The sequence below is a fragment of the Vipera ursinii genome (assembly GCF_947247035.1).
Source record: "Vipera ursinii genome assembly, chromosome: 6".
NCBI classification, from domain to species: Eukaryota; Metazoa; Chordata; class Lepidosauria; order Squamata; family Viperidae; genus Vipera; species Vipera ursinii.
In genome coordinates, this window is record NC_139515.1 from 7,337,323 (window position 1) to 7,362,787 (window position 25,465).

Sequence of the window (25,465 nt, forward strand, 5' to 3'; positions counted from 1 at the left end):
TCGTCAGTGATTTTACTGACGAGGAGGAATCCCTCGACCTGGCCTAAGTGTGATTGCCATCTCTCGGGATGGCGGGTATCAAATTCCCTCACACGCCCGAAGTTTGCCATGTCGTCCGGTCCTGGGTTGCTCCTTTGGAAGTTAAAACTTCCCGTGACAGCTCTTGCCGGGAACTCTCTTCCTCGGCCGTGACTTCAGCTCCGGAGCGATCCCACCTTCGTCGCCAGTGAAGTAGCCTAAGGACCACTCGGGACGACAGGCTAGTTAACAACAGGGTTTATTTAGTACAAGGCAAACATAGAATAACTTGTCCGGCTTTTATAGCCGGCAGCTGGCAGCGAGGGCCAATCAGGAGTGTTCATTTTGGCGCCGCGTCAAACCGGGACCAATCCGCGTCGTCTTCTGTTGACAGCTCCGGCTTCCGCATGGTTTGGTGTTTTGACAGCCGCGAGCTGTCAGTGGTTGCGCCTGCGCTGTGCGGGGAACTTTGACAGCTCAGGCTTCCGCCTGGTCCGGAGTTTGACAGCCGCGAGCTGTCAGTGGTGGCGCCTGCGCTGTGCGGGGAACTTTGACAGCTGTCAAAGTTCCCGCGTGTTTTTCTGTCAGGCGGCTTCCCTAGTTTTTTACAATCTGTTAATGAAGTATTATTACTGTTTACATATACAACACATAAATGGATTCTGACACCATTGTGTCTTGTCTGCTTTCAGGTTCATTGGAGAATATTTCGATATGTCTGTGTGTGTGTGTGTGTGTGTGTGTGTGTGTGTGTGTGTGTGAGAGAGAGAGAGAGAGAGAGAGAGAGAGAGAGAAAGAGAGAGAGAGAAAGTGAAAGTGAAAGTGAAAGTAGTCATTAATTAACGTTATCTTCCGTTCAAACAACCGAGGGAGGGAAAACGGGCTTTTATACCTCCGGATCCCAAATCTGAGCTGTAAAACAAGCCAAGAACGCGCGAGGGGGCGATCTGTTGTTTCTGGCGCGCGCGTGTGTGTAGGTTCGTGTGTATTTGCGTGTCTCTTGCGTGTTTTTATATTTGCGGGCGCGGGGGCGTGCGTGCGTTTGCTGCCACGCGACGGCCTCGTCTAGCTCCACATCTGGGGGAAACATCTGGTCGGGGCCAGGAGAACCGGAGCCCACGCGCGGGCCATTTGGATACCAAGCTTGGGGGCCGCCGGTCCTGTCTCCTCTTTCGGAGGACCCGGCGGCTTCCCCTCCCCAAAAAAACCTAAGCGCCCTGCGGAAAGGGGAGGACTACAACTCCCATCGGCCCCGGCCACTCCTCCTCTTCCTCCTCCTGGGAAGAAGGCCGGCCCTCCTTCCCTCCCTGCCTCTCCGCCAGCCAGAAGCGCCGAGCCCGGCGAGGGAGGCGCGGCTCCTTCCTGCCCGCCTTTCGCGCAGCCTCTCCGGCTAGCCAAGCGCGGCGGGGACTGGCTGGCCGGGCTGCCCGTGGCGGAGACGGGGCAGGCGGCCGGGCGAGGCGGGGCGAGGACGCGGGGCCGCGCGGGGAAGCGAGCGAGCGAGCGGGCAGCCGGAGGCAGCCATGGGGGCGGCCCTGAGCACGGTGAGTGGCGCGGCGGCGGCGGCGGCGGCGGCGGGGAAAGCGTCCTCCCCTCCCCCGGTGAACCGGCGCTCCAGCCACGCCCGGCTGGGGCTGCGTCTCTCGCGGGGGCGCCGGTGCCCCCCCAGCCCACCCCCACCTCCAGCCCCAGGCAGCCGCTGAGCCCGGGCGGAGAGGGGCGCGGAGAGCGCGCTCGCCGGCTCCCCCGGGACGGAGTGCTCGTTGCTGCTTCTTTTCTTTTTTTTTCCCCTTCTCCCCTTCCTTCCTTCCTTCCTTCCTTCCTTCCCCTTTGTTTCTTTTCTTTCTCTCTTTTTCCCTCTCCTTCTCTACTCCTTCCTTCCTTCCTTCTTGTCTCCCTTCTTCCTTCCTTATTCTTTCTTTCTCTCTCTCTCTCTTTCCTTCCTCTGCTTCTCTACTCCTTCCTTCCTTCCTTCTGTCTCCCTACTTCCTTCCCCTTCTCCTCCTCCCCTTCCTTCTTCCTTCCTTCCCTTTCTCTCTCTCTCTCTCTCTCTCTCTCTCTCTCTCTCTCTCTGTCTCTCCTTTTCCCTCTCCTTCTCTACTCCTTCCTTCCTTCCTTCCGTCTCTCTTCTTCCTTCCTTCTTCTTTCTTTCTCTCTCTCTCTCTCTCTTTCCTTCCTCTGCTTCTCTACTCTTTCCTTCCTTCTTGTCTCCCTACTTCCTTCCCCTTCTCCTCCTCCCCTTCCTTCTTCCTTCCTTCCCTTTCTCTCTCTCTCTCTCTCTCTCTCTCTCTCTCTCTCTCTCTCTCTGTCTCTCCTTTTCCCTCTCCTTCTCTACTCCTTCCTTCCTTCCTTCCGTCTCTCTTCTTCCTTCCTTCTTCTTTCTTTCTCTCTCTCTCTCTCTCTCTTTCCTTCCTCTGCTTCTCTACTCTTTCCTTCCTTCTTGTCTCCCTACTTCCTTCCCCTTCTCCACTTCCTTCCTTCCTTCTTTCTGTCTCCCTTCTTCCTTCCTTATTCTTTATTTCTCTCTCTCTCTTTCCTCTTTCCTTCCTTCCTCCTCTCTCCTTACTTCCTTCCCCTTCTCCTCCTCCCCTTCCTTCTTCCTGTCTTCCTTCTTCCCTTTTTTTCTTCCTTCCTTCCTTCCCCCTCTTCTCCTCCCTTTTCTCTCCCTCCCTCTCTCTCTCTCTCTCTTTAATTCCTTTGCTTCCCTTCTCCTCCTCCCCTTCCTTCTTCCTGTCTTCCTTTTTCTTCTTCCTTCTTTCTTTCCCCTGCTTCCTTCTCCTTCCTTCCCCCTCTTCTCCTCCCTTTTCTCTCCCTCTCTCTTTCTCTTGAATTCCTCTGCTTCCCTTCTTCCTTCCTTCCCCTTCTCCTCCTCCTTTTCTTTCTTCCCCTGCTTTCCTTCTCCTTCCTTCCTTCCATTCTCTTCCACCTCCCCTTCTTTTTTTCTGCCTCCTTTCTTCCTTCTGCTCTCCTTCTCCTTTCTTCTCCTTTCCCCCTTCTTTCCTTCCTTCCCTCCCTCCCTCTCCCACTTTGCCTTCCTCAGTCTTACTTTGGGGTCGCTGGGGGCAAATGGTCCTGCCCAGTTTTGGAGAGATTGGTGCTCAAGCCTTCCTTGGTCTTAAAGCTCTTTCTGGAAGGGCCTAGCTCCTTCACTCCTCTTGAGGACCACAGATGCTCCTGGATCCTGGAAGCTGGTGGGAAGGGGCTTTGGATGGCTTCTAGTCAAAGCTCTGCTCCTGCGGGACCCTGGAATGGAGTGGAGAGGTGTCTTGTCTATCTCTGGAGTAAATTAGGCAGGATCTTGCTCTTTGAGCAAAGACCAGGTTTGTTGTTGTGTTGTTAGCTGCGAAGTCGTGTCCGACCCATCGCGACCCTATGGACAACGTTCCTCCAGGCCTTCCTGTCCTCTACCATCTTCTGGAACAGACATGTCAAACACAATGCCTGGGGGCCGGATCCGGCCCGCGAAGTGGTTTCATGGGACCCGCGAAGCCATCCTGGAAACAGTGAGGGAACGGCCCCCACTGCCTTGGCCCTGGCCCAGAGACCCTCCTTCTGCCAGAGACCCTCAGATCTGTCCCACTCCTGCCCAGGCCCCCATAGGCACCCTTGATGCGAATGATGTAGAGCTGGCCATGCCCACCCAGTAGGCCACGCCCACCCTGGCCACACCCACCCTGGCCACACCCACCCGGCCCCCTGAGGGCAACCGCAATGCTGATGCGGCCCTCAGTGAAATTGAGTTTGACACCCCTGTTCTGGAGTCCATAAGACCAAGTTAGCACATGAAAAAAAAGTATAAATACGGCGAGGGATACATTTATTGTGATCTTCACAAGCTTCCTCTGGTAGGATCTGATGGCTTCAGCGCTTGCGTTTCTCAATCTGGGCAACTTGCAGATGGGCGGAGGTCAACTCCCAGAATTCATTGGAAGCTGGCTGGGGACTTCTGGGCGTCGAAGTCCTCTCACCTTCTAGCTGCCAAGGTTGAGAAAGACACGACTGAAGCCATCAACCTTCCATCCCTTCAAGCTCTGGGAAGAACGCAGATGCCTCCACCCACAGCTGCCACAACTATTCTAGATAACATTTGGGCAACCCAGTGCAAGGAATTTATTTTTTTCCTCCCACACTAGGCCAGAAATAACACTTGGCTCTGGGTGTCATTTCTCCTGGGACCACAGAGCTGAAGGGAAGAACATTTTGTTTCATGTGTTGATCTGATCCTGGGACTAAGGACTACCAATTTCATTTTGCTGGAAGCCTCTGAGAGCATTATGGGGTTAGGATTTTCTGTCCTCCTTTAAGTGCGTCTAATGGGATTTGTAATTGGTTAATCGCTGGCTTTTTTTAACTTGCCCTGAATTTTAATTAATTAAAGAAAGAAGTTAAAACTGGCTGGTGAGGGCCGCTTAAGAATCCACGAGACTTAGATTTTAATAAAATAAAATTAAAACCTCATCGAAAGCAAGCTGGGATCTAGGAAAATTACTTTCCTAAAGCAGGTTTCCATTGTTTGCTTTCCAAGCTGTGTTTTTTAACATTCTTATCAAGCCAGCAATCCTGGTATTCCCTTCAAACCTGGGTCTGAACCCGCTTAACTTCCATGACTTTCGGCCAACTACTAAGAGAGATAATCTTCAAGCTGTAAATTTGGCTGTAAATATTTTCTAGAAGGAGCAACAAGCTGAAATGTTTGCACTTCCTCCTTTTGTGTGCAGTAGGATATCAGAATCAAGACAGTCTCTAAAAATAAGCCTGCACCAAGAATGTAGAATTTGGCTGTAGATGTGGATCCTGGGTTTATCTGGGTTGGCTGATCCCAAGAAGCAAGATTTACCTTCTCTGATTTGGTGATGCCTTACATTCAGTTCACGTGTTCCTCATGCCTTATGATGCCAGCCAAAATGTATCTGTGCACATTTGCCAAAGATCACAGCTGCTTCTGCAGAGATGCTTCACTTGTGACATTTGACAGATCTATTGTGTATTTTCCACAGTCCTAAGAGGTAGTGACCTGGATGTATTTGTTAAATCCCAGCTTTCCTAGTAAATTATCCATCTGTCATGCTGTCAGAAATTCCAAGAAAGTTTAGTGAATTTCACTTAGTCGGCTTGTTCCTTGGGGAAGACTTTTAGCAAGAATATCTGTTAAGGTTCTCCTCAACACTGTGCTGTCCGCCCGTTTTCATCTCACTAATCAAAATAATTTAATTGCCACCTGTTCTGTTACCTAACATAGCATCTACATTAATTGACTGGTGCTCATTAATGATAAGGTAAAGGTTCCCCCCGCACATGCGTGCTAGTCGTTTCCGACTCTAGGGGCCGGTGCTCATCTCTGTTTCAAAGCCGAAAAGCCAGCGCTTGTCCGAGGACGTCTCCATGATCATGTGGCCGGCATGACTTGATGCCAAAGGCGCACGGAACGCTGTTACCTTCCCACCGTAGTGGTCCCTATTTTTCTACTTGCATTTTTACATGCTTTCGAACTGCTAGGTTGGCAGAAGCTGGGATGAGTAACAGGCGCTCACTCTGCTACGCGGCACTCGGGATTCGACCCGCCAAACTGCCAACCTTCTGATCGACAAGCTCAGCGTCCTAACCCACTGAGCCACCGCGTCCCTTGCCATTAATGATTAACAGTAATCAATTAAACACATTTCAAGGTCTCCTACCTTCACATTATCAACCAGTGATGCTGAAAGGACCTGGTGATCTGTATAAGTCATTACACACACACACAAAAAAAACCCCACAATAAATTAAGACAATTGACATCGGTTGTGGAAACTGGCGCCACCAACAATACATGTTATAACAATTATCCAGATTGCTTAGGACAGGGGTCTTCAGACTTGGCCCTTTTATGACTTGTGGACTTTGACTCCCAGAATTCCTCAGCCGGGATACTTTAAAACAGAGGTCTTCAAACTTGGCCATTTTCTGACTGGTGGACTTCAACTCCCAGAATTCCTCAGCCAGGCACGCTGTGAGTTGGAAGTCCACAAGTCATAAAAGGACCAAGTTTGAAGACCCCTGATCTAGATCAGTCTTTCTGAACCTTGGTCATGTTAAGATACGTGGATCTCAACACCCAGAATTCCCCAGGCAGCATGCTGGCTAGGGAATTCTGGGAGTTGAAATCCACCCATCTTAAAGTGGCCAAGGTTGAAAAACATTGCTCTAGAGCAGGGGTAGGCAACCTCGGCTCTTTTATGACTCATGGACTTCAACTCCCAGAATTCCTGAGTCAGCTGACTCAGGAATTCTGGGAGTTGAAGTCCATGAGTCATAAAAGAGCCGAAGTTGCCTACCCCTGCTCTAGAGAGTCTTATTCCTGAAGGCCAACAATCTAACATGCTTCAGCTCTTTAGGTAAGGCCAATAAAAGGAATATACCGGTATTCATATTTGGTTAAACCTAGCATCTGAACTGTGTACTTCGCCCTGTGCGCTTAAGACTATATGAACATTTTTCTCCCTTTACAAGCAAAATCAGGTGTTCTTGCTTTCTTTGGGAGAAGTCTACTACACCTTTCTGTCACTGCGTCTGGGTGTTTCTCCTTTCCTCCCTTTGTAATCTTAGCAGAATAACAGAGGTGGAAGGGACCTTGGAGGTCTTCTAGTTCAACCCCGCTGCTCAAGCAGAAGACCCTATATGATTTCAGACCGTTGGCTGTCCAGTCTCTTCTTGAAAACTTCCAGTGTTGGAGCATTCACCACTTCTGGAGGCAGGTTGTTCCACTGATTAATTGTTCTCACTGTCAGGAAATTCCTCCTTAGTTCTAGGTTGCTTCTCTCCTTGACTGGTTTCCATCCGTTGCTTCTTGTCCTGCTTTCAGGTGCTTTGGAGAAGAGCTTGACTCCCTCTTCTTTGGGGCAGCCCCTGAGATATTGGAAGACTGCTATCATGTCCCCCCTCGTCCTTCTCTTCTTTAAACTAGACATGCCCAGTTTCTGCAACCGTTCTTCGAATGTTTTAGCCTTCAGTCCCCTAATCGTCTTTCGCTTTTCCTCTTGATTTTGCCCCTTCTTCCCTCCATCTCAGTCATAACTTTGGGTTTCTCCCGTCATTTGTCCGAGTGGCTCTCGCTAATGTTTTTCAAATAGCATCTTGGCATGAACCAGGAAGTTGCGGTAACTTTGTGTCCTTCCTCTCTCTCTCATCCTCTCTTACTTCATTTCACTTATTCCTGTGACTGACCAAGGAACAAAATAACAATAACAACAGTGAGAACAATTAACCAGTGGAAGAACCCGCCTCCAGAAGCGGTGAATGCTCCAACACTGGAAGTTTTTAAGAAGAGACTGGACAAACATTTTGGCTGAAATGGTACCGGGTTTCCTGCCTGAGCAGGGGGTTGGACTAGATGACCTCCAAGGTCCCTTCCAACACCATTGTTGTTATTGAATGACAAAGTTGGAAGGGACCTTGGAGGTCATCTAGTCCAGCCCCCTGCTCAGGCAGGAATGCCCTATACCCTTTCAGACAAGTGGCTGGCCAGTCTCTTCTTAAAAATTTCCAGTGTTGGAGCATTCACCGCTTCTGGAGGCAGGTTGTTCCACTGGTTAATTGTTCTTAACAGTCAGGAAGTTTCTCCTCAGTTCTAGGTTGCTTCTCTCCTTGATGAGTTTCCATCCATAAAGGCAGAAGACCTATCTGCATTCCTCCTTAACTAGCTTTGCTGGCCTAATGATTGCTTAGCCATATTTAGAGGTTTTATGAGAATTAGACCTCCATTGGATGCCCCCCCCTCAGGTCTTCAACCTTGGCAGCTTTACGACTCCATGCTGGCTGAGGAATTCTGGGAGTTGAAGTCCACAAGTCATAAAGTTGCCAAGGTTTGGAAACCCCTGTTTCAGAGGGACAGAAAAGTGAGGAATTTTTTTTCCTATTGGATTTAAAACTGGGGGGAAGAAAAGAATTCAAGTTCACAATCCAGGTCTACTTTGAATCTAGCATTCTTTCTCTTTCAACCCAGACAGGGTGGCGAACTGCTACATTAATGTTGGCTTTGACCGGAACATTTTTTAATTTTTCTTCGTTGCTCCCTTTCGTGTCATTGGCTCTGGATTTCTGGAAACCAACCTAGGAAACATTCTAAATAACATCCAGAGGAATATTCCTTTCTGTAGCTGGTGTTATTTGGGCGAGCAAAACTAAATATAGGAACAAAGCAATTGTGGTTATTGCCAATCTTGGTGAGAAAAACACATTGGTGGTTGGAAAGCAAATTTGGAATAGAGCTGCCTAAAGTTTGGGTATTCCTACAATGTAACAGATTGAAAGTCCAGGCTCTCTCATTCCCTTTATAATTTTTTTATGGAGGCATTGGAATTTTCTCCCAGCCGTTCTCCTCTTGGCAAGCATTAGGGTTGTGTCAGAGAGCTAAATCTGAGTTGGCTCTGCACTGCTCGGTGGTTGCCACACCCTGAAACGGGAGCCAAGAATGCTAAGCTGACATCTTGGTTAGTATTTTGTCAGTCCTGAGAGAGTAGGATCCTGGTCTTTGGCATTTTTCTTAAAAGGAAATTGGCTTTTTCCCCCAGAGCTTATTCCTTGTTTTCGTTTAATAGTTGTGTGTTATTTTGCAACCTTGCTATAGGAAGTCAGATCTGTTTCCATGGGAATCACCTTTCGCTCAAACCCCGCATACACTTGTGATGTTAGCTAGTTTGGGGAATGAAATGTCTCCAAGAGAACAGCTCAGAGAGCACCAAGGGCCCCACAGTCGTCGTCCTCCTCCTCCTCCTTGCTAACCCCCCCTCCTTTTGTAGCACTGATTTTTTTTTAAATCCCATTTATATCCCGCCCTTCTCCGAAGACTCAGGGCGGCTTATAATCTAAGAAGCACAAATCAATGTGCTTAGCAATAGCCTTCATTCTATGTATATGCCTGCTTATTAGGGCTTTCGGCCCCCCCCCAAGCGGCATTATTACAAAGTCAGCTTATTGCCCCCAACAATCTGGGTCCTCATTTTACCTACCTCGGAAGGATGGAAGGCTGAGTCAACCTTGAGCCTGGTGGGATGCGAACCTGCACTAATTGCAGGCAGCTGGTGTTACTTAAGGAGGCATTAGCCCACTGCTCCACCAAGGCTCTTTTGGTGATGATGTTCCCTTGTTGGGTAATGAAATGTCTGTAAGAAAATCACCAAGTTCAGAGAGCACCAAGGACCCCACAATCCTCCTCCTCAAACCCTACTCCCTTCTAGCACTGATGATGTTCCCTTGTTGGGTAATGAAATGTCTGTAAGAAAACCACCAAGTTCAGAGAGCCTCAAGGACCCCACAGTCCTCCTCCTCCTCCTTGCAAACCTCCCTCCCTTCTAGCACTGATGATGTTCCCTAGTTGGGTCATGAAATGTCTGCAAGAAAACTGCCAATCTCAGAAAGCACCAAGGACCCCACAGTCCTCCTCCTCCTCCTCCTCCTCTCCACCAACCCTCCTCCCTTCTAGCACTGATGATGTTCCCTTGTTGGGTAATGAAATATCTGTAAGAAAGCCACCAAGCTCAGAGAGCCTCAAGGACCCCACAGTCCTCCTCCTCCTCCTCCTTGCAAGCCCCCCTCCCTTCTATCACTGATGAGGTTACCTAGACTGAATAATGAAACGTCTGCAAGAGAACCGCCAAGTTCATAGAGCACCAGGGATCCCTCATTTCAACCCAGAGCTACAAATATCCTCCTTTATTGGCCCCACATATAGTTAGGTTGCATGGAAGAAAAGGGACTGGCCCAGAATCTTCTAGTGAGCTTCAGGGCCTGAGGGTAGACTCCAGAACTCCCCAGTTCGAATCCCATAACTGCATCCCCCTCACTGCACTGACTCTTGGGAGGAGAGAGAGAGAGATTGGTCCAAAGTCACCAGTGATTTCCATGGCTGAGATAAACCTGAACGTTGGCTTCCCTGCTTGTGGTCTAGCAACTTCATTGTTGTGGAGTCCTCGGTGCTCTCTGAACTTAGTTGTTTTCTTGCAGACATTATACGACCAACTGGGTAACATCTTCGGTGATAGGTTTCAGTGTTACCTAGTTAGATAATGAGCTTATTCCTGGTTTTCATTTAATAGTTGTGTGTTATTTTGCAACCTTGCTATAGGAAGTCAGATCTGTTTCCATGGGAATCACCTTTCGTTCAATCCCCGCATACACTTGTGATGTTAGCTAGTTTGGGGAATGAAATGTCTGCAAGAGAACCACCAAGCTCAGAGAGCACCAAGGACCCCACAGTCCTCTTCTTCTCCTCTCTGCAAGCCCTATTCCCTTCTAGCACTGATGACATTACCTAGTTGGGTCATGAAAGGTCTGCAAGAAAACCACCAAGCTCAGAGAGCACCAAGGACCCCACAGTCCTCCACCAGCTCCACCCCCTTCTAGCACTGATGATGTCACCTAGTTGAGTAATGAAACGTCTGCAAGGCAATCACCAAGCTCAGAGAACACCAAGGACCCATGGTCCTCCTCTCCTCAAGCCCTACTCCCTTCTAGCACTGATGACGTTACCTAGTTGGGTCATGAAACATCTGCAAGAAAACCACCAGGCTCAGAGAGCGCCAAGGACCCCACAGTCCAACCCAGACCTTCACATATTCTCTTCCATTGGTATCTTCATCAAGACACTCATTCTTGGAGAAGGGTTTTACATATTTCTAAAAATAACCCGATGTTCACCCTTCAAGGATGGCATTGTTTCATCTCAATTTCTAGTACGTTTTAAGGCTATCCCCCAGTCTCGGCTACTTTTCAGTATTTCACTCTTGTGTCTTTGATTTGAGGGTCACACCAAGATGCTAACATCCCACATCACCAAGAAGTTACAAAAAGCTTGGCTGTTTTCTGAGTTCTGTCTCAAAATCATCCACCGGAGTGACTCTGTGAAGACTTTGGCTAGATCCCGGTTCAAGTTCGCAAAGGACTTATTAGGTCTATCACCCACAATGTAGGAGGAACAAACACAAATTCAGTTGTTGTCTCCTGATACAAGGCTAGCCAAGCCGTAGACCCGATTTAGACATTGGAGTGTTTCATTAGCATTTTGAGGCTGTTTATATCTGCAATATTTTGTGGTCAGAAGATAGTCACGGGGTGTTCAGTTTCTTTTCTCTCCGCCCATTCCCCCACCCCGAAGGATAATGAAAATGTGGGGGTTTTACCTCCTGTGGTTCAGAACAGAAAGCTTCCTGCATTAGTAATTAATGAACATTAGTTCTAGCTTTGGGAATATCTAATGTAGCATGTGATAGGCTCGATTAGTTCAGCACTATTCAGCTTTATCCGGCCAAAAAAGAAAAAAAAACTTCATTTTTGCTTTATAAATAAGAAGAAAAAGTATGCTATATTTCTTGGAAAGTTGCATATACTCACAAGATATGCTTCTTAGGTTTTTATGTAATGTAATGGGAATAACGTTCATTTTTCCAAGTAGAGAGATGTCTGAGCAACAGTGCAAAAGAGAAAAATTATATACAGCCTTATTCCATTTTAAGTTTGTTGAAATAAAAAAATATTCCTAAGTAAATAGATTATATAGCATTGATGTGCAAAATATTTTGGGGTTGTGTTGTGTTTTTTTTCTGATCCTGGATTAGTGACATGGGCAACTGGACAAATCTGTGAACGACCCAGATTGGGTTAGCAACTTGATGGCTGTTCAGCACAACTCATTTTCTTTCCTACTTTGAAAACAGATGTGATTTTCAGAACGGATATTACCAAAAAAAAAAAAAAGTTAGCATAGAAGAACAAAAGCTTTTCCAAATTCTCAGCTCAGTTCAAAAGCATCGGAATCGACTTTGCAATTCAAAGTTTGGAGATTAGTTTTGTAGTTCAGTTGATCTGAGTTTTGCAGGAATTGTCTTCAAACAGAATCTCCAGATTAAATCTCTCCGCCATCCGCTCAGAGCTGAAGAAGCTTCTTGGATGAGAAGCGAAAGGTCTTCAAAGAAAAACAAGAAAGTCCAGTTGCGTCTTGGAAAAAAGCACTTTTGGGACTCCAGATTAAAGCTTTGTGTAGCCCTACCATCTCCTGTATCACAGATATGCTGCCTTAAACCAGCAAATCGGAGTTTGTGTCTTAGCAATATTAAAATTTGTGACTGGCTGGGGAATTCTGGGAATTGGTCCACAAATCTTAACATTGTCAAGGTTGAAGAACACTGTAATAGATGCTATGAAGTGGCAGGAATTTCTATGTACTTTACATTTGGTGAACTTTGCAAATGGATCTGGTTGTTTTTCAGCAACATTTTTCTCAACACAATTCAGTCAGGAATCCCTGGTGCAGAACTGGGGGGTGGGTTGACCCCTAAATTGGGAATTGTTTATTTAGCACTGGAAGTTTTTAAGAAGAGACTGGACAGCCATTTGCCTGAAACGGTATAGGGTTTCCTGCCTGAGCAGGGGGTTGGACTAGATGACCTCCAAGGTCCCTTCCAACATTATTATTGTTGTTGTTATTTGTTATTGAGAAGGTGATGGTGAGACTAACTTGTTCCCTACATCTGATGTGTAACAATGATAGGGTGAGTAGGGTTCCATTTTAAAGAATATTTGAACAAAATGTAGTCTTACATTCCAGGATGGCTTTTATCGTTCCCTACGTTTCGAAACTTCTATGAGATGTTTGTAAAAAGAGTCTTTTTTCCAAAATCAGAACCCTTGAAAAATTACCGTGCGAAATTTGTTAGGGCCCCGAAAGCTAATCTATTCATGAAGTGGCCTTATAATAAGAACATAGTTGTTGGTACAGCACAAGCATTTTAAAATAAGACCGAGTCGGTTGTTAAAGAGAAGAATCTTGAATGCGTTGGCTTTGGAGTCGTGTTTAATTTAAACCTTGTGCCCACAGTTGAGATCATCTAACCTCAATAGATAGTCACTATCTATTTTGATTCTGTGACCCCTGATGAAGTGGACAGGATTATGGGGAGGCTGAGCTCCACCACATGTTTATTGGACCCGTGCCCTTCCTGGCTGGTTTATGCAGCTAGGGAGAGGACACGAGGCTGGTTCCAGGCGGTGATATCTGCTTCTTTGAGTGAGGGTAATTTCCCCACCGTCTTGAAGGAGGCGGTGGTGAGACCCCTCCTCAAGAAGCCTGCCTTGGACCCAGCTGTGTTGAACAACTTTCGTCCAGTCTCCAACCTTCGCTTTCTTGCGAAGGTTGTTGAGAGTGTGGTGGCGCATCAGCTCCCTCTGGTCCTGGATGAAGCGGATTATCTGGACCCGTACCAATCGGGTTTCAGGCCCGGGTACAGCACGGAGACGGCATTGGTCGCTCTGGTGAATGATCTCTGGAGGGCTCGGGATAGGGGATGTTCCTCTGTCCTAGTCCTATTAGACCTCTCAGCGGCTTTCGATACCATCGACCATGGTATCCTGCTGCGGCGTCTCAGGGGATTGGGAGTGGGAGGCACAGTTCTTCGGTGGTTCTCCTCCTATCTCCTGGGACGCTCGCAGTCGGTGTTGGCAGGGGGGCAGAGATCGGCCCCTAGGTCTCTCGTTTGTGGAGTTCCTCAGGGGTCGGTTCTCTCGCCTCTCCTGTTCAACATCTACATGAAACCGCTGGGTGAGATCATTCGTGGTTTTGGAGTTGGGTATCATCAATATGCTGATGATACCCAACTTTTTATTTCTACCCCAAACCACCCCAGTGATGCCCTCGCTGTGATGTCCCGTTGCCTGGAGGCGGTTCGGGTCTGGATGGGGAGGAACAGACTTCAACTCAACCCGGACAAGACTGAGTGGCTGTACATTCCGGCATCCCGGGACATTCAAATTGTTCCATCCCTTTCTATGGGGGGTGAGCTGTTACCCCCCGTGGATAGGGCTCGCAACTTGGGAGTCCTCCTAGATTCACGACTTACCTTGGAAGATCATGTAGCAGCTGTGACTAGGGGGGCTTTCGCCCAGGTTCGCCTGGTGCGCCACTTGCGGCCCTATCTGGACCGGGATGCCCTGTGTACGGTCACTCATGCGCTCGTGACCTCTCGCCTTGACTACTGTAATGCTCTCTACATGGGGCTTCCCTTGAAGACCACTCGGAAGCTCCAACTGGTACAGAATGCGGCCGCGAGAGTTGTCTTGGGAGTTTCCCGGTACTCCCATGTTACACCTTTGCTCCGCGAGCTACATTGGTTACCAGTTGTCTTCCGGGTGAGGTTCAAGGTCTTAGTGATGGTTTTTAAGTCCCTACATGGCATGGGTCCGGAATACCTCGGGGACCACCTGCTGCCGGCGTCAACCCCCCTCCGCCCTGTGCGTTCCCACAGAGAGGGCCTCCTCAGGGTGCCTCCAGTCAGAGAATGCCGGCTGGTGGCCCCCAGGGGGAGGGCCTTCTCTGTGGGCGCCCCGGCCTTATGGAATGAACTGCCGGTGGAGCTCCGGATGGCACCGGATCTCCGCTCCTTCCGGCGCGGGTTAAAGACCCACCTGTTTGAACAAGCTGGCCTGGCCTGATGGGGAGTTAATTTGGGTTTTTAAATATTTGTATATTTTACTGTTTTATCTTGGGCATTAATTTAATTCTATTTTAACTTTTGTAGTTTTGTACTTTTATTATCTGCCCTGTTCACCGCCCTGAGTCCCTAGGGAGAAGGGCGGTATAAAAATTTAATAAAACTAAACTAAACTAAACTAAACTTGCCACTAAAGTGGGCCCACACAGTGAGACAACTTGAAGGTCAACTTAAGGCTGAAGGGAGGATTGACGAGATAACCAAATTGTGTTTTTTAAAAAATAGCGCAAAACTCACTTGTGTGAGACAGGAGAGTGAGAAGAAAATTGGAGAAGAAAAATATATGGGAGAAAATTACCCCATATCTAGAAGAGGGATTTGTTGTTGTTGTTTTTTCAGTTTGTTATCTGGCACCGACTCAAACACAACCAGTTTTTCTAAAATTAGAGCTTTTTGTCTTGATCAGGAATTCAGGGATTTTAAAAAAAAACAAAGTTTTTACGACCTGAAAAAGTTTGAAAATCTCTGCTCTAGAACATTCCCTACGGCCAGTTCAAAGCGTTTTCTCAATTCTGCACGGTACATTGCTTTCCTTTTTTCTTCTGAATACTGTTATTTGCTGAGTCATGTCCGACTCTTCACAACTCCATAGACCGTGCTATACCATGCCTCCTGTCCTCGGCTGTCTCTTGGAGTTTGCCCAAATTCATGGTCACTGCGTCGATGACACTATCCTACCATAAGCGCCATGGTGGCGGAGTGGTTAGAATGCCGCAAGGCTTTTTTCCTCATAGAACGCTCAGAACGGAGTTCCGGCACCTTTTTGGGATGGAACCTTGTAGGGTCGGCAAGGTGGGTTGTATGACATGTGTGAGTTCCGGCACCTTTTTCTTTTACAAAAAAAGCACTGGAATGCAGTATTGCAGGCTAATTCTGCCAACTGCCAGCAGTTCGATCCTCACTGGCTCAAGGTTGACTTAGCCTTCTGTCCTTCCGAGGTTGGAACATGAGGACCCAGATTGTTGGGGGTCATAGGCTGACTCTCTAAGCCGCTTAGAGAGGGCTGTAAAGCATTGTGAAGCGGTATATAAGTCTAAGTGCTATTGCTTCCTTCCTTCCTTTCCTTCTTTCCCTCCCTTTTCTCCTTCCCTTCCTCCTTCCTTCTCTCCCTCCCTTTTTTCCTTCCTTCCTTCCTTCTCATGGCGCAGTGGTTAGAATGCGGTATTGCAGGCTATTTCTGCCAACTGCCAGCAGTTCGATCTTGAACGGCTCAAGGTTGACTCATCCTTCCGTCCTTCCGAGGTTGGTCAAATGAGGACCCAGATTGTGAGGAGCAAGATGCTGACTCTGTAAACCGCTTAGAGAAGGCTGTGAAGCAGTGTATAAGTCTAGGGGCTATTGCTATTTGCTATCTCTGCTGTCCCCTTCTCCTTTTTCCTTCCGTCTTTCTCAGCGTCATGGTCTTTTCCAAAAAGTCCTCGCTTCTCATTCGGCGGCCAAAGTCTTTGAGCTTCAGCTTCAGCCTCTTGTCCTTCCAAAGGAGAGCCGGCCTTGATTTCTTTTAGGTTTCGAATTGACTTGGATACTGATAGATATTATCTTTTTCACTGGCTGTTATATCGGGCGTTACATCACCAAGGCCAGCCCTGTAAACTCAGTTAGACAAATGGCCCACGCGTGTGTCCTGTGTCGAAAATTCAAGTACGTTTCAGTTTCGCAAGCAAATGTCACGAAGAGATTACCTTGGGATGAAGGGAAGGCCTGAGCAGTTGAAAAGAACTATTAGTAAGAAGAGCCTCGAGGCCAAATGTTATCTGCTGGCACTCAGCAAGACAATCTCTGCTATTTGGCGTGGGAGGTGTTGCAGCACTGAAATGCCGTCTTTTGCAAGAAGAAACTTTTGGCTGACTTACATTGGCAAATGCAGATTGTCATGCTGTATTTTGTAGTGGGGACAGACTCAGAACCCGTCGCTTTCTTTGCAGCATCTTTTCGGGGGGAGGGGGGAAGTGTTTCCGGATAACATTGCTTATAGAACATTTTTGCTGCGAAGAGATATGGACATTTTTATCCATTAAGCCATGTTTATAGCTATACAAGGATGCGTGCAAGTGACAGGGAAGTGAAGACATCTCTCATCCAAGCCTTCCTGGGGATTAGAAGGAAAATCCACCATTCATTTATTCAGATAGACCAGGGGTAGGCCACCTTGGCTCTTTTATGACTCGTGGACTTCGACTCCCAGAATTCCTCAGCCAGTGTGCCTGGCTGAGGAATTCTGGGAGTTGAAGTCCACGAGTCATAAAAGAGCCAAGGTGGCCTACCCCTGAGATAGACATTCAAAAGTTTTCCCCTGTACAATCATGTCAAACTCTAGGCGATAATGCTCATCTCTGCTTCTTGACCGAGGGAGTGTCCCAAGACAATTTCCGTGGAAAGTCATGGAAAGAGCCGTGGTGGAGCAGTGGGCTAATGCCTCCTTAAGTAACACCAGCTGCCTGCAATTAGTGCAGGTTCGCATCCCACCAGGCTCAAGGTTGACTCAGCCTTCCATCCTTCCAAGGTAGCTAAAATGAGGACCCAGATTGTTGGGGGCAATAAGCTGACTTTGTAATAATACCACTTGGGGGGGCAGGGTGAAAGCCCTAATAAGCAGGTATATACATAGAATGAAGGCTATTGCTAAGCACATTGATTTGTGCTTTAAATTGTAAGCCACCCTGAGTCTTCGGAGAAGGGCGGGATATAAATGGGATTAAAAAAAATATGCTGTTACTTTTCCACCAAAGTGGTACCTATTAATCTAGTCGCATTTGCATGCTTTCGAAACTGCTCGGTGGGCAGGAGCTGAGGCCCATCACGCAGAACTTGGGTCTCGAACCTGTGCTATTAGCTTTCCCTCTGACAAACTCAACAGGTTTCACATCTGAGCCACCACACACACACACACTACCACCATTCACTGTATAGTTTTGAATAAATCTCCTTGTTCCTATCTCATGTCCGGAATAATCCTGATCTAACTAACAGGTTTATTGAAACGGCTGTAGAGATAATCTATGTAGAACACTTGTGACCTTCGAAAGAGTTGTGAACAGACACGTTTTTCTCACTTCTCCCTATTCTTCTCTTTACAAAGCAACGACAACAAGTTACGTATTGGTTATTTAGAAAGGAAGAACTCAAGATTTTTAACCCTTGTCTAATATGATATATTTTTTATGCAATTACACGAGAGGCTTACATGCTTAGTTAAAGAGGCACTTCTATTTCTGTTGTCGTTCTTTGCCATTTTCTAATTTATTTCTGTTTCTTGAGTCAGGATACTGAATGCAACATCTTCTTTCTTTTATGTTACAGTTGGGAAACATTGTCCTGGCTCCAGTCTATTTTGTGATCAGTTTGATCAAGCGGCTTTTCTCGAAATCTTTGCCTCCGATCACGTTGGAAAATCCAGACGTAAAATATGCATTACGGATGATCGATAAAGAGGTAACAAATAACCTGTTCTCTTATTTCTCTCTCTTAAGCTCCCGTCTCTGTTACAGCAGATTTTTTTAAAAATGTTTTAATACTCAAACTGAGGTCCATATGCAGAGATTGAAGTAAACTATAATAATACTTCCTAACTGTTGACAAGTGGCAGTTTTATCAATATCAATCAGACTTGAAGCATTCTATGCATTGAGAAATATTGCAGAATGTAGGTTAACGCTGTGGCCTTTCATAATATGGAGAGGTTGAAAAACTGGATGCTGAGCTAACTCTTCTTTATATTTACATTTATTTATTTATTTAGAAATTTTACATAGCCACCTACTCGCTCACAGTGACTCCAGGTGGCTTACAAGCAAGAAAAACACACGGTAGAAAATAAAATAAAATTCCACATTGATGGGAAATTAGTAATTTTGGGGTGATGCTGGTGTGCAGTGCCTGTATCACGTTTGTAACTTGATAAACCAAATGGAAAGACTCGTTTGTGAAATTGGAGAACTGGAGATCTAATAGGTAAAGGTAAAGGTTCCCCCGCACATGCGTGCTAGACGTTTCCGACTCTAGGGGCCGGTGCTCATCTCCGTTTCAAAGCCAAAGAGCCAATGCTTGTCCGAGGACGTCTCTGTGGTCATGTGGCCGGCATGACTAGATGCCAAAGGCACACAGAACGCTGTTACCTTCCCACCGTAGTAGTCCCTATTTTTCTACTTGCATTTTTTCGTGCTTTCGAACTGCTAGGTTGGCAGAAGCTGGGACTAGTAACAGGCGCTCACTCTGCTACGCGGCACTCGGGATTCGACCCGCCAAACTGCCGACCTTCTGATCGACAAGCTCAGCGTCCTAACCCACTGAGCCACCGCGTCCCTTACAGATCTAATACACCCATATTTATTATTTCAAATGGGGTGGAGCGACCTCATAATAATTTCTCCTGCTTGGACACACTTTCCTAAAAGGCTAAACTAACCTTTTGAATTTGCAGCTGCACTGATTTCTGATTTATGCAAATTAGAAATATAGACCATTTGAACAGCCAACTCTCTGCCTTGAGTTCTGAAATGTTTCCTTTATGACCACAATTCATTATATTTGCTGAACATGTGACCTTATCTCCAGCTTTGGATTTATGGATCTGATCTGCGTGCCAGCCTTGTGTGCCATGAAAGAAGCCTTGTTCTGAAGTGTGTGGTATTTTTGGACTCCTGTTTTGTTTAATTTTGTTTAGACCTTAGTATGGTCTTGTCACATGGGCACTGTAGTCCACAATATCTATGTCTGTAGGGTCAAAAAATCATCAATTTAGCTGATGGCTGCGCACTTGGGTCCCTGCCCACTTTTATATGTATTATTACTGTGAAGTACTAGTGCCACTTTATAAAGCCTTGGTATAAAATCACACTTACTGCATCCAGTTCTAGTCGTCACACTATAAAGAAGATGTTGAGACTCTGGAAAGAGTGCAAAGAAGAGCAACAGCAGAGAAGAGCAACAAAGAGTATCAGGGGACTGGAGGCTAAAACATAGGAAGAATAGGTGCTGGAATTGGGTATGTTTAATTTAATGAAAAGAAGGACGTGGGGTGATACGATAGCAGTCTTCCAATATCTCAGGGGTTGCCCCAAAGAAGAGGGAGTCAAGCTATTCTCCAAAGCACCTGAAGGTAGGACAAGAAACAACGGATGGAAACTAACCAAGAAGAGAAGCAACCTAGAACTAAGGAGAAACTTCCTAACAGTGAAAACAGTTAACCAGTGGAACAGCTTGCCTCCAGAAACTATAGGTGCTCTATCACTAGAGGCTTTTAAGGAGAGACTGTACAGTCACTTGTTTGAAATGGTGTAGGGCAGGGGTAGGCAACCTTGGCTCTTTTATGACTCGTGGACTTCAACTCCCAGAATTCCTGAGCCAGCATGGCTCAGCTTGGAAACCTCTCCCTTTTCCCTCAGCCTGGCTGGCTGAGGAATTCTGGGAGTTGAAGTCCACGAGTCATAAAGCGGCCTAGGCCTAGGCCAGGGGTAGGCAACCTTGGCTCTTTTATGACTCGTGGACTTCAACTCCCAGAATTCCTGAGCCAGCATGGCTCAGCTTGGAAACCTCTCCCTTTCCCCTCAGCCTGGCTGGCTCAGGAATTCTGGGAGTTGAAGTCCACGAGTCATAAAAGAGCCAAGGTTGCCTTCCCATGTTATAGGGTCTTCTGCTCAAGCAGGGGATTGGACCAGAAGACCTTCCATCTCTGTTATTCCATGTCCCTAGATTTGTGGCCTGCCAAAAATGAATTGGCATTCAATTTTGTATACTGAAAGCCACAATTTTTTTTAAAAAAATCCATTTATATCCCGCCCTTCTCCGAAGACTCAGGGCGGCTTACAAGCTTAGCAGTAGCCTTCATTCTATGTATATGCCTGCTTATTAGGGCTTTCACACCCCTCCCAAGCGGCATTATTACAAAGTCAGCTTAATTGCCCCCAACAATCTGGGTCCTCATTTTACCTTCCTCGGAAGGATGGAAGGCTGAGTCAACCTTGAGCCTGGTGGGATGCGAACCTGCACTAATTGCAGGCAGCTGGTGTTACTTAAGGAGGCATTAGCCCACTGCTCCACCAAGGCTCTGTTTTGACCCCCACGTACTCCCCCTGGGACATTCCTAAATGCAGCCTATTGGGTTCACTGCCCCTCTCGGACATGAAACAGTAGAAGCTTCTGAGTGTGGTGGCTAGAAAGCTCCTCAAACGATGAAAGACTGTTACGCCGTCGGTCTTGGTGAGGTGTTTTTGGAAACGGTGTGTAATTATTTCTTCAGTCAGTCAGCACTGTTCTGAAATGCAGCTCCGTCTTGGCTGTAAACCTTTGGGCTTGGATGGAGCACGTATAACTCTGCTGTCGTTTTGTGAACTTTTGTTCCTCTCTTTTCAGCATGTTAGTCATGACACCAGAAAGTTTCGCTTCGCCCTGCCAAGCCCAAGACATGTTTTGGGACTTCCTGTGGGTAAGCGGTTTATGTCAAAATGAGCTATATGTACCCCCATCCAAGGTACTTTAGAGGGAGAATAGAGCGAGATGTGACATCACTGGATTGAATTGTGACTTTGGAAAGAAAGATCTTTTTTTTCTATTTCCCCTTCTCTTCCTTCCTTCCTTCCTCTTTCTCCTCCTCCTCCTCCCAATTTATTGCTTGGCTTATTTTATTTTTTTAATTTCTTTAAAGAAAAGCTCTGTTAGCTAGAAGGAAGAGTGTACTGACATTGGACAAAATTCTGCCTAAATTTTAAACGGATCTGGAGCTGCTCTCTTAAATGACTAGGAGACTTCATCCATCACCCCTGAACTCCCAATCCGAAGCTAAACACAAATGAAGAAATTAAACGGTGTTGCTAAGTAGGAGACAACCTGCTAACTTAATCCTGATCCACGAATTGCCGTAAGCCGCTCCAACCTTGGACCTTCCCAAAGAATATTTGGTTGTTTACTTCTCCTGGTGCCACCCAACTCCCGTTGTGGCACCCTGGGCAAAAAACAGAACGCGATTGTGATTGTTTACGATTTGTGGCCAAGAGAAAGACCTGGAATAGGTATCAAGCGAATTTGCAACCATGGCTCCCGTGTTTTTTGTTTGCCCTTCCTTTCTTCCCTTAGTTGCGGAGTGGAATCCATAATTGTAGCCAGCTGCTCCTCTCCTGTGCCAGAGGCATATTGCGTGGGGGAAGCAGGTGTTGTGCCTGTGTTGTGCCTTGCAAGCCTGGGAGTACAGCGAACCTCAAGGATACGAAGAATTAAAAAATGTGTTGTGCTGCATTCCTTTTTAAAAGGCCCATAGCAGTCAGTATGTGTAACACTTGCTAGGAATTTATCCAGAAGATAAATAACAGTGCAAACAATTCCAGTTATCTTTTTAAAGGCTTCATGCTCAATCTTTGATTGGTTTTTATTTATTTGACAATATTTCCCCCACCCTACCCCCAATTCTTATCCACCCCTCCCCCCCAAAAATCAGGGCAATTATTGTTTTGCTTTCAGTACCGGCAATCCTTGACTTAACAACAGCTCGTTTAGTGACTGTTACAACAGCACCGAAAAAAGAGACTTATGACTGTTTTTCACCCTTAACGACCGTTGCAGCATCCCTGCGGTCACAGGATCAAAATTCAGAGGGTTGCCAACTGACTCATACTTACGACGGTCGCAAAATAATTTAAATTATCGCTTGAGGCTCTTTCTTTGATTGGTTTTATTTATTTGGCAATATTTTTAGCTGTTCCCCCATTCTTCCCCCACCCCACCCCCAAATAAAACCAGGCCAACTCTTGTTTTGCTTTCTGAATGGAAAGTGCTGTGGCTTGCTAACAGCTGTTATCTCCTGCTAACAGCTATGGGGCCTCTGTCAAAAGCTGGCAATGATCCTTGTCTAAAGACAGGATCTCATCGTTTGGTGTTTTTTTTAAGCAAGTTTAATTGAGGGTGGTGGAGGGGGGGAAAGGGGTACAAGACCTCCGGCCACTGAATTGTTTCCCGCGTAAGACCCATGGGTCCCAGAGTACATGAAAACAGAGATGATCTTAAGGATTATTATTTTTCCTCATGCTTTGCTACACAAAATTCAGCCGTCTGTTCCGGAGCAAGACTTGCAAAAGGAGAAGAGCAGGATTTTTCATCCCTGTTGCATCAGACTTTCTCTCTCTCTCTCTCTCTCTCTCTCTCTCTCTCTCTCTCTCTCTCTGTGTGTGTGTGTGTGTGTGTGTGTGTGTGTCTGTCTCTATTTGTCTCTCTGTCTCTGTCTGTCTGTCTCTCTCTCTCTCTGTCTCTGTTTGTCTCTGTCTCTCTCCCTCTCCTCTCCCTCTCCCTCCCTTCGTCACAAGATAGCATCGACTAGGACCTGCCAGTCAGAGGAAGAATAATCTCCTTCTTTCCCAAAGCCGAGGGTGGGAATCACAAAGGGTGCATTAACATCCACAGAGCTGCCCGGGGCAGCTGGAATAAATGTTATATATGTTGTTCTGTTATTTCTCCTTGTAAATCTCTACAGTACAGGTAGGCCTTGACCACTACTATTAGTAGTACATCATCATCATTATTATTTATAATAATAATAAAATTGATTCACAATCTGGGACTGGTAAAAACCTAACAGTTCAAGTCCTAACCAAGGGCCTAAGAGATGATGATGATGATAATGATAATAATAATCATCATCATCATCTTCAATTCGATTCACCGTCTGGGACTGGTAAAAATCTAACAGTTCAAGTCTTAACCAAGGGCCTAAGAGATGATGATGATGATAATCTTCAATTCGATTCACCGTCTGGGACTGGTAAAAATCTAACAGTTCAAGTCCTAACCAAGGACCTAAGAGATGATGATGATGATGATAATGATAATCATCATCATCATCATCTTCAATTCGATTCACCATCTGGCACTGGTAAAAACTTAACAGTTCAAGTCCTAACCAAGGGCCTTAGAGCTGTTAAGGTAAGGTCTGGGTATAGATAGGCAGTTTCGAGTCTTACTATTTATTTATTGTGTCATCAAATGTATGATAAACTGTCTCGTTTCACCTTTTTAATGTTTTGCTTGACATTCAGGGCAGCACATTTACCTGTCGGCCAGGATCGATGGGAATCTGGTGATCAGACCTTATACACCTGTGAGCAGCGATGATGACAAAGGTTACGTGGACCTTGTTGTGAAGGTAAAAGCTTTGTTATTAATCATTTTATTAAGCTTATCAAAAAACACAAAGGAAAACTAAAATAGTGGGAAAATGGGGGAGGGAAGAGAAAGAAATGTACAAAAAAGAAATGAACAAAAAAAAAGAGAAAAACATTGACTCCGGACTCTTCTTAGTGCAGTAGAATAACTTAGTAACACAGCCTCACCTTTTTAGTTTTACATACTTAATATGTACTAGCCATTTCTATAACAAACTTATCAGCAAAAAGCAAAGTTAAGGTTTCCTTGTTTTTTCCATCTCAAGCACAAAATCCAGAAGTGGTTTCCAAGTAGAAACAAAAGGTTGATATATATTTTTTTCTTTGATTGAAGCACTTAATTTAGCCATCTCTGTTAGTTCCATCTGTTTTTCCAGCCTTTCATCCATTGCAGGAATTAAAGTGTCTCCATTTTTCTTGCTGCTGTCAAAATATATAACAGCAAAGCCCCAGATTTTGGGTTTGATAGATAAAAAGCAGGGAGATCACCCTGCCAACAAAAGTGCGTATAGTCAAGGCTACGGTTTTCCCAGGTGCAATGTATGGCTGTGAAAGTTGGACCATAAGAAAGGATGAGCGCCAAAGAATGGAGGTCTTTGAGCTACGGTGCTGGAGAAGACTCCTGCGAGTCCCTTGGACTGCAAGGCGATCAAACCAGTCAGTCCTAGAGGAGATCAACCCTGACTGCTCTTTAGAAGGCTAGATCCTGAAGTGGAAACTCAAATCCTTTGGCCACCTGATGAGAAGGAAGGACTCACTGGAGAAGAGCCTAATGCTGGGAAAGGTTGAGGGCAAGAGAAGAAGGGGATGACAGAGAACGAGGTGGCTGGATGGAGTCACTGAAGCAGTAGGCGTGAGCTTAAAGGGACTCCAGAAGATGGTAGAGGACAGGAAGGCCTGGAGGAACGTTGTCCATGGGGTCACGATGGGTTGGACAGGACTTCGCAACTAACAACAACAATGCTGGGAAAGATGGAAGGAAAGGAAAGAAGGCTGATCGCCAAAGAATTGAGTCCTTTGAACTCTGGTGCTGGAGAAGACTCCTGCGAGTCCCTTGGACTGCAAGGCGATCAAACCGGTCAGTCCTAGAGGAGATCAACCCTGACTGCTCTTTAGAAGGCTAGATCCTGAAGTGGAAACTCAAATCCTTTGGCCACCTGATGAGAAGGAAGGACTCACTGGAGAAGAGCCTAATGCTGGGAAAGGTTGAGGGCAAGAGAAGAAGGGGACGACAGAGAACGAGGTGGCTGGATGGAGTCACTGAAGCAGTAGGCGTGAGCTTGTGAAAATGTTCCAGGATTGAAGTATTCCTGCTGTTACACGGTTACTAACCTACGGACCTCTTTTAAATATGTGTGGTATATGTTTCACCTGTCTTGAGCAACATGAATTTGTAGGCATCTACATGAGTTCATATTTCCCACCCGTCCATTCAGTTTTAAAAGTATTTTCTCCTCTCTAGATCTACTTCAAAGGGGTTCACCCCAAATTTCCTGAAGGAGGGAAAATGTCCCAGTACCTGGAGAATCTAAAGATGGGGGACACCATTGATTTTCGGGGACCCAGTGGATTGCTTGTTTACAAGGGAAAAGGTGAGGCTCTAGCAGCTGAATGTCAAGTTGGAGAAGGTCATCTCTGATTTATCTTACAAGTAAGAGCCTTGGTGGAGCAGTGGACTAATGCCTCCTTAAGTAACACCAGCTGCCTGCAATTAGTGCAGGTTCGAGTCCCACCAGGCTCAAGGTTGACTCAGCCTTCCATGCTTCCGAGGTAGGTAAAATG

At 46.3% G+C, this 25,465-nt stretch overlaps 1 protein-coding gene across 1 annotated transcript in view; it reads left to right on the plus strand.

The window, feature by feature from the left end:
* The first annotated feature begins 1,320 nt into the window (after positions 1–1,320).
* The window catches only part of LOC310642126 (NADH-cytochrome b5 reductase 3-like), a 34,428-nt gene continuing 10,283 nt past the window's right edge, over positions 1,321–25,465 (plus strand). The window contains exons 1-5 of the mRNA XM_083365552.1: positions 1,321–1,562; positions 17,838–17,969; positions 20,889–20,961; positions 23,558–23,664; positions 25,146–25,275. Of these exons, the coding sequence (XP_083221678.1) occupies positions 1,542–1,562; positions 17,838–17,969; positions 20,889–20,961; positions 23,558–23,664; positions 25,146–25,275 (463 nt within the window). The 5' untranslated portion in view covers positions 1,321–1,541. The remainder of the gene's footprint in view (positions 1,563–17,837; positions 17,970–20,888; positions 20,962–23,557; positions 23,665–25,145; positions 25,276–25,465) is intronic.